The 9,215-nt window shown below is 57.4% G+C and overlaps 1 protein-coding gene across 1 annotated transcript; it reads left to right on the top strand.

Annotated features, from left to right (window-relative positions):
• The first annotated feature begins 3,002 nt into the window (after positions 1-3,002).
• Positions 3,003-3,967, top strand: LOC128882721 (uncharacterized). Its single transcript, XM_054134449.1, has 3 exons — positions 3,003-3,136; positions 3,289-3,571; positions 3,722-3,967. The coding sequence occupies exons 1-3, from the start codon at positions 3,003-3,005 to the stop codon at positions 3,965-3,967; spliced, it is 663 nt and encodes a 220-aa protein (XP_053990424.1).
• Positions 3,968-9,215: the final 5,248 nt, after the last annotated feature.

Below are 9,215 nucleotides of genomic sequence, written 5' to 3'. Positions count from 1 at the left end.
AAAATCTTTACTGACCATAAACCACTCATTTATGTTGTGGTGGCACCTCCGTTCCTCCCCACCAGAGGGAAACCGCGCGACCTACGCGTTTCTCACAAGTACTCGGTCCCGCCTAACATTCCTATATAAGCCCTTCCCGACCGAACTCCAAATATCCCGGCGTCGAAGGCACGGGTCTGCTAGCAAACCTTACTGACGAGTCCACTAGCAGGACCAGAACGAAACGTTCCCTTCCTTTTCTCCCCTCTCTCGCTCTTCCTCCACAGGCACACAACCACCACAATGCTTTTACTAAACGAGCACAAAAGATGTCACCTCGTCAGCAACGTCAATTAGATTTCATAGCACAATTTTCTACGGATATCACTCATGTTTCTGGAAGTAACAATATTATAGCAGATGCTTTTTCTCGATTGGAAGAAATTCATTTACCTATTATTACGGATATCAAGGAATTAGCGGAAAAACAACAAACGGATTAAGAGTTGCAACATCTTCAATCATCGTCTTCACTTCAACATCAACAATTTCATATTGATGATTCTGACAATTTAAATTTTTGTGACATTTCTACTAGTGTTCCTAGACCTTATGTTCCTGTTCCTTTGCGTTCAAGGATTTTCAATCTGGTACATCATTTGTCTCATCCAGGTTGTTCTGTCGAACCCCTAGCGGATCCGTCGGAAATTGATTATAACTAGTTCACGCTGACAAGAGACTAGCGCGACACCCACAAACCGTGGGGCAGACGCGTAATACACTAGCATCGATCGTCACGCCGCACAGTGGAACAAAACGGGTCTCGGCGATCAAAACCCTGTAATTTTGGTTCTTTTGAAAATAATTTAGTATAAATCAATTTGAGCTACAAGGTGTCCAAATATTCACGTATAAAGTGTAACACGTTCAATATCTTTCACTTGTTTGACATATTTTATGTTATTTAACCAAAATTCGACTCAAACCTGTTATTAACTGTGAGAGAAATATATTTAATAATTTCAAAATGACAGGATGTACGTAATAATCACAGAAGTAAGCTAACAATACTTTAACATAAAAACATTAAACAAAGAGATTAAAATAAGAACCATAGGTAGTATACATATAATGATGTCGAATTAATACTTTATTATTTATATTTATTATTATTAACATATACATACATAAATGTATACAACACATATGTTTATTTACAATAACAGTTTCAACAGTTACGAAGATCCATCACGTCATATAGAAGAAATATACGATATATGGAAATTGTCAATAAGAAACCGATTCAAGAGCAAGATTCGAAAATCGGAATCAGTTGTGGAACAGTGGTGCGTAAAGTTAAAAACTGCACAACCATCTGCCACAACGATATCTACGTCCAACAAAGGGAGACCATTGAAGAGTTGGGAAGATTGTTCAGATGTTACTAAAAAGCGGAAATTCAGAGAACATAATGAAAATATGTGTACAGTTCACTGAAACAAGGACTGCGTGAACGATACAAATCAGAAGGACAGTATGACAAAACATTCATTGTCGAAGCTATCAACGAAGCTGGTCCGGAACTCCTACAAGAAGTAAAGACTTCCATTCGGAGTGCAAAAAACGGACCACAAAAATTTACAGCGAAAGAAGCTTTATCTTTGTTTCTAGACCTTGGACATTTTCTTCCACATCTCCAATACTTGAGGTACCAAAATCTTTAAGATTCTTCTGGCAGATAATACACGTGGAACTGGACTTCGTTGCTGTTAAATATTGGGCAACTTTCCCATCTAGCATTGTCAAATGAAGCTTATGAAATACTGACACTTCTCTTCCATAAACTACACATTTCGTGGGAACTAATGAATCAATTTCTGTCCTTACACATTCAACTTCTGTGTTGACCACTTCTTTTGTTTTTTTTTTGCATACTGAAATTTGATGGGCCTGCAGAAGTGTGCGGATGAGGGACGGGGATTTTTCCACAATAGACTGCCCGTATCAATACCCTTCAATCGAAGTGGAACCATGGATGTTATAAACATATTGCTGTCTGTTACAGTTGAATTGCCATCATCATTTATCTTCTGTTTGTATTCACTTTGGCCTGATGAGCCATCACATCCTCATTTACTCACTAAAACCAGATTGGCGCGATTTAAGGCGTCAATTTCTCTCTCGGACTTCAATTGCAGAATTCCACTGACTGTAGAATTCAATAGCTCCTGAAGTGGTACTTTCGCAGAATCGTTGGTAACCTCTTCGATTTCGGGCAGGCACATGTTTTTGGCTTCAACAATTTTGTTGTAACTGGGTAACGCATCGTGCTTCCTCTTCTTTAACTCGTTTCGAAGCATAATATATTTATCTTTGGAAAGTCCAAGGTCTAAAAACAAAGATAAAGCTTCTTTCGCTGTAAATTTTTGTGGTCCGTTTTTTGCACTCCGAATGGAAGTCTTTACTTCTTGTAGGAGTTCCGGACCAGCTTCGTTGATAGCTTCGACAATGAATGTTTTGTCATATTGTCCTTCTGATTTGTATCGTTCACGCAGTCCTTGTTTCAGTGAACTGTACACATATTTTCATTATGTTCTCTGAATTTCCGCTTTTTAGTAACATCTGAACAATCTTCCCAACTCTTCAATGGTCTCCCTTTGTTGGACGTAGATATCGTTGTGGCAGATGGTTGTACAGTTTTTAACTTCATGCGGCGATCATCGGTTCTTACACCGTTGAGGCCCTTCATCGACGACCAGGATCTTCTACGAGTCGAATGCCGAATTGACCATGCTTCTCTTCCCTATGACGAGAGGCATCCGTATATCATTGAGAAGAAGAGTCATTTGGCCACCCTCTTGCTATGCAACGCCCATTTTCGCTCGCTGCACGGAGGACCGCAACTTACCAGGAGTCTACTGGCACGCCGATATTGGATCATCCACGGACGCTCTTTGGCTCGATCCATTATCAAAGAGTGTGTCCGATGCGCTCGCTACCGTGGGACGGCAGCCACGTAAGTGATGGGTCCTCTGCCGCCCGAGCGCATCACCCCTCAGCGAGCCTTCTTGTCCACTGGAGTGGATTACGCCGGTCCAATGAAGCTGCGGACAACACCAGGAAGGGGTCATAGAACCTACAAGGGCTATATTGCACTGTTTGTGTACTTGAGCACTCGAGCAATACATCTCGAAGCAGTCTCCAATCTTACCTCGGCCTCTTTTTTAGCTGCTTTCCGTAGGTTTGTCAGTCGCCGAGATCGCTGCGCCACGATATTGAGCGACAATGGCACCGTCTTCCATGGAGCAGATCGCGAACTTCGATCGCCTCTTCATTCTACAAGGACGCCGCCGCCTCGCTGGCAGCTGACGGCACTGACTGGAGCTTCATCCCTCCTCACGCTCCGCATTTTGGTGGTCTATTGAAGGCAGGAGTCAAGACCGTCAAACATCACTTACGCAGAGTCATCCAAAACGCCACTCTCACCTTCGAGGAGATCACGACGCTCCTGTGCCAGGTGGAAGCCTGCGTGACTTCAAGACCGCTGCAACCACTTCCTGACGACGCCACGGATCTGACGGCGTTAACACCGGCACATTTCTTAATAGGTGGGCCGGCGTACATTGTTCCAGAACCTGAACCAGAAAAGAATATTTCCTTTACTTCTCGTTGGCGACAGCTGACCTTAATGCGTTCTCATTTCTGGCATGGGTGGAGGTAAGAATACCTGCAACATTTGCAGTGGCTTCACAAGTGGCGCCAGCAGAGAGAGAACTTGGAGGTCGGGACACTGGTCTTGCTGCGCGACGAACTCCACCCACCGGCGAAATGGCCGCTTGGCCGCGTGGAAACTATTCATCCAGGGACCGACGGACAAACAAGAGTGGCGACCGTAAGAATGATCAGTGGCTCCGTTACCAGGCCAATAGTGAAGTTGTGCCCCCTCCCGGTGCCAACTGCTGACGTCACTTGCAGCGCCAAAACGTAAATTTTCCTAAGGAAAATTCCAGTAATTACGTACCTCACGGCGGGCGGTACGCCGCCGTTTGTTTACAAACCTTGTATTATATGTATGTTAGCGTCCGATTATTATATTGATTTTCGGAACAGTTGATCTGCCGCTGTTTGCAAGCGATGGGTACGCGAGGGGCCGAGACGTCAGGGCGGACCGAGCGCGAGCTTGCGATGATCCGAAGGCGGCTCCAAAACGAATGTCGCATGACCGATTTTTTTTTTTTTTTTTTTTTTTACGTGAGGAAATGCGTTTACGCACGCCCCCTCATAAGGAGGGGGTAGTGTGGGACTCGCCCCTTGATTTGATATCAAGGGGAATACCCACTAAAACCTCACGGTGGCCGGCCACGGCGCATTGGGGAGGGGCACCGGGATCTCTTACGAACGCTACCGGTGCCCCCCCGCGCCTCTCCCCCCCAACGAAGGGAGGAGTGCCATCTCCGGTGGGGAGTGAATACCTCCCCACCTGACCGCGGGTGCCACAGCCCCCGGTCTCGCCTGTCCCTTTTAGTCGCCTCTTACGACAAGCAGGGATTACTGTGGGCGTATTCTGTTCCCCGACCCACAGGGAAATATGCCGCGATGGGGCCAACGGCCCCCCGCGGCGCAAGCGCCGGGCATGTTCCAAAAGAGTGGGGGGGGGGGGGGGGCGTCGGGTGAGAGGTCCCCTCCAATAGCTAGGCGGAGTGCCCGCCTCTCTCGCGAGAAGGCCGGGCACTCCTCCAACAAGTGCTGCGCGGAGTCCAGCTCCGCGCCGCACTGGTGGCACGCGGGCGACCCCTCCGCCCCCACCTTGTGCAGGTACTCACCGAAACAACCATGTACGGTGAGCACCTGCGTGAGCCGGTAGGTGAGTCGCCCGTGTCGGCGGTCCAGCCAAGCATCGAAGCTCGACCGATAGACGTCGGCGTGTGCCTCCGCCTGAAAATCAAAGGGGACGATCCACGCCAGGACGGCTGCCGCCTCGTGGGATATCGTGCGATACCCGCGCGCGATCCTGATGGCCATATGCCGCTGCACGTGGCGCAGCAGGTGCCGCCCACAACGGCAGGCCACCAGGTCGCGCGCCCATAAGGGTGACCCGTATAGGGCCATGGATCGCACGACCCCCAGGTAGAGGCGGCGGACCCTCTCTTCCGGCCCCCCGAGATGGGGCAGGAGACGACCCAATAGGGTCGTCACCGCCTCAATTCGGGGGACCAGGCGGTCGAAATGCCCCTCCCAGCGCCACCGGTAGTCCAGGTCGAGGCCCAGATACTTCATCCGGCCCTCGACCCGGACAGCCGCATCACCCACGCGGATCCAGGTCTGGGGGACCCGCTGCGTCAGAGGTAGCCCATGAAACATGACTACCTCCGTCTTTTGTGGCGAGATCCGAAGCCCCAGAGCCTGGATCCTCGCGACCATGATCGCGGCCGCTAGTTCCGCCAGCCTGTGGACCCTGGTCCCATCCCGACCCACCGCGATGATCGATGTGTCGTCTGCGTTGCAGACCACAAAGACACCGGGTGGGAGCAGCCCGCGCAACACCGAGTCGTACCCAAAGTTCCATAAAGGGGTCCTAAAACGGACCCCTGGGGCACGCCTCGGCTGACCTTCCGACGCATCGGCACCCCGCCTCTGCCAGGGTACTCGATCCACCTGTCCGACAGGTAGTCGGCTAACACGACCCGTAGATATGGAGGCACTCCGTGTTCTCGGAGCGCCTCCCGGATCGTGCCCCAGGGCAGGGTGTTAAATGCGTTGGCGATGTCGAGACTAATCGCCAACGCCACCCCACCCCGGGAGACCGCCCGGTCCGCGAGGGCATGGACGTTTCCCTCGCGGAAACCGTATTGGCAGTCAGCCAACTGCATACTCCCGTCGGACAGGCCCCCCGACAGGCAGGCAGCGTGCACACGCTCGAAGAGCTTGCCCGCCTCGTCGAGGAGGCAGATCGTCCGATACGCGGAGGGCGAATCCGCAGGCTTTCCCTTTTTCGGGATAAGGACCATCCGGGCCTGCTTCCAGGCCAGCGGAACCCGCCCCGACTCTAGGCAGCCGTCGAACAGCCGCCTGAGCCGGGGACCCAGGACGCGCAGCGCCAAAGCGAGCGCCCGCCCAGGGATGCCGTCGGGCCCTGGTGCCGTATTCCTGGCCACCACTCGCCCGACGGCCATCCCGAGCTCCCGCTCGGTGACCCCCAGGCCGGCGGACCAGTTACTGGCCTCCGCTGGCAGGAGCGGCCGCGGACCCTCCTCCGGATCTACCGGAAAGAGGGTATCCACGACACGCTCCAGAACGGGGGGGTCGAGGGACTCCGTGACAGGGGGGGCGGCCGGGCGCATGCGGCCCAGCACAATGCGGTAGGGCCGCCCCCATAGATCCTTGTCCAGAGTCCCGAGGAGCTCTCCCCAGGCGTTCGCCTTGGCCCTCCTGATGGCGCGCTGGAGGTTCACCGTGGCCTCTCGGTAGACCTCATACAGCGCCGCCTCCCTCGCCGGGTCGCGGTGACTCCCGAAACCAGTCAGCTTCCCGATCGACGTCCGCGACCGGTCCAGCCGGGGCATCCGGCCAGGACGCGGCGAGGGCGGCCGCCATCAGGGCGTCCTTCTCCAAGCGCTTCAGCGCCCATCTGCGCGGCGGTCGGCCCTGCGCGGGTCCGCGAGCGGAACGGTACTGAGGGGCAGCGGAGACATCCATAAGGATGTAGAGGTGGTATCTGAGGGACTCCACCTCCTCCGCTACCCTCCATCCCGACACGAGACGCGCGGCGGCAGGCGTCGCCCACGACAAGTCGACGATCGACTCGCCCTGCCACCGCACGCACGTGCTCACGGACCCCCGGTTAAGCAGTCGGAGGTCCGCGCTCGCCCCCCACTCCAGCACTGCCCGACCCCTCGCGTCCTTGCTGGGCCACTCCACGCCGTGGACTTGGCGTTGAAGTCGCCCAGCCCGAGCGTTCGGGCTACTGGAGAGCGGGACAATGCGTCCCGGACCCCATCCAGCAGCCACTCGAACGCCGCGAGGGGGGCACTCGGAGGGGCGTAGACCTCGACCAGGGCCAGGAAGCCGCACTCCGCCCCGACGAACCCGTCGCCGCGGGCGAACACGCGGAGGGCCGCGGTGTCGCCGCCCACTATCACCACGGAGCCCAACGCGTCGGCCACCCAGTTCGGGCGGTCGGCGACGCGGTATGGCTCCGCGGCGACCGCCAACCCCACACCCAACTCGGCCAGGCAGTGGACAAATAAGTCCTGCGCCCCGGCCGAGTGGTTGAGGTTGGCTTGAAGGATCCGGACCGGGGGCATGAACTTTAGGCCATGTCCATGGCCTCCCCCAGGCCGGATCCTCCCTTCATCGCAGCGGGCGATCTCGCCCGCAGCGCCTCAGCCGGCGCCAGCGCCGGCGCATCTGCCGCCGGTCGATTGACCGGCGTAGATTCGCCCGAACTCGGGGTCGTCACGCGAGCCCTCCTCCCGTGCTTTGGCGGTGGAGGGGCACATTTTTTGTCCCCGAGCCGGTGGTCTGCTGGCCTACCCAGGTCAGCACAGACCGGACATCGCATGGGCGCCGTGCACTCACGTGTCCGGTGGCCCGCAACCGTCGCACCTGTAGCACCGGTCCCCGCGGTCCGCGTCGAGGGGGCATTTCTGCCGCACGTGCCCGAGCTCCAGGCACCTGAAGCATCGGAGGCCTTGCGCGGGTAAGGCCTCCACTCGGGCGGACGACCAGCCGACGAGCAGGCGGCCAGCCGCAAGGAGGGCCCTCACGGCAGCCGCCGGGCAGCGGAGCCAGACAGTGCTCTGCCCGGACCCGGAACGCCGGATGATGCCGGTTTGGACCCTGTCCACCGGGCACCCGGTTACCGCGGCAACTGCCGCCGCCACGCCGTCGGCCTTCACGGATTCGTCCAGGCCGCTAACCTGCGCCTCGGCGTATTTAATAGGCCTGGACACCCTCACGTCCGTGCCGGCGAACAGCTCCGCCAGGCGACCGGCCAGGCGGTCCGCCCCGGCAGCGCTGTCCGGGCCCGGGATCTCCAAAATGGAGGACCCGGTCTGCCCCTTGCGGTACCGGATGCCGGTTACCCCGACATCCCGTAACCGCACGCCAGCGACCGCCTTTGCCATGACCTCTGAGTAGGTCATGGCGCTGCCCGGGGCGACGGTGAGGGATACCGCCGCCGTCTTCGGCGCACGCGTCGGACGAACCCGCGTCCCGGCCGGAGCTCCAGCCGGTCACGCCCCGCGAGTGCGAGAGCGTGCCGCCCCCGCACGCCTCTCCTTGCGTCCGAGCACCTTCGACCATGTCTCAGGTGCCGGACGGGTCAGGGAGCGCGCGACAGGCGCATGCGGAGGCCTCGCCCGGGACGCAGCCGGGGCAGGCACGGCACGGGGCCGGTCTCGGCCCGGCAAGGCCGAAGCAGGATGGGCAACGGCGCCACCCGCTTGTTTCTTCCCGCTCCTTTTCCTCTGCCTCTCTTCTTTTTCGCGGGCTCCCCTCTGACTGTCCGGGGCGGCTCCCCACCGCCGAGGGGCCAGGTTGGGAGGGACCCACAGGATGGCGCGGCGCGGCCCGCGGCATCCGCTGCGGAACCCCGCTCGCGGCGGCCACCAGCGAGACCGACCCCAGGCGCGCCGCGAGGCGCACCTCCATCTCGCCGCAGAGGCGACGGATTAGGGCCTCGACGTCCACGCTCGGCGCGAGGGTCGCACCGCCCATCGTAGACTTCCGCGACGGACCGGCGGGCGCAGGCCTCGAGGCAGCAGGCTGACTCGACCTCGCCGTCGAGGACGCACTCTGCCGCGAAGGGGGCACCGGCACCGATACCGCCGGATCGACGGGCGGCGGCATCGACGGCACCGCGGCAGGCGTGGCCGGGCCCCGCGCAAGCCGGGCTTCCAGCTCGGTCACGCGGGCCCTGAGCTCGGCGACCGTCCGCTCCAGCTCCACCTCCCGGGCCGAGGTCTTGACACGCTTCGCCTGTTCGACGGCAGCGTGTCTGATGGTGGCCGCTGCAATCCGCAGCTGGCGCACCATCGGCCCCTGAAGGTTGTTGGAGCATTTCGCAACCCTCAGGACCGCCTCCGAGCTCTCGAAAATCCGAGAGCCCAGTTCGGCGGTCGGCGCGTGGCGCATCTCCGCCGCCAGCTCCTCTTCGCCCTTGAGGGGATTGCAGGACCTGGGGATCCGGACGGAGGACACTAAATGGTCCGCGACGTCCATCGCCAGGCGCTGCT

The sequence above is a fragment of the Hylaeus volcanicus genome, unplaced genomic scaffold (genome assembly GCF_026283585.1).
Source record: "Hylaeus volcanicus isolate JK05 unplaced genomic scaffold, UHH_iyHylVolc1.0_haploid 12163, whole genome shotgun sequence".
NCBI lineage: Eukaryota > Metazoa > Arthropoda > Insecta > Hymenoptera > Colletidae > Hylaeus > Hylaeus volcanicus.
This window is presented reverse-complemented; position numbering and strand designations above follow the sequence as displayed.

What these genes read in the sequence shown, in the direction of transcription:
- LOC128882721 (XM_054134449.1), top strand. Translation starts at nt 3,003, where the DNA reads ATGGGTCCTCTGCCGCCCGAGCGCATCACCCCTCAGCGAGCCTTCTTG. An exon ending in TACAAGGGCTATATTGCACT is followed by an intron (nt 3,137 to 3,288) that starts GTTTGTGTACTT and finishes TCCATGGAGCAG; the next exon opens with ATCGCGAACTTCGATCGCCT. An exon ending in ATCTGACGGCGTTAACACCG is followed by an intron (nt 3,572 to 3,721) that starts GCACATTTCTTA and finishes CAACATTTGCAG; the next exon opens with TGGCTTCACAAGTGGCGCCA.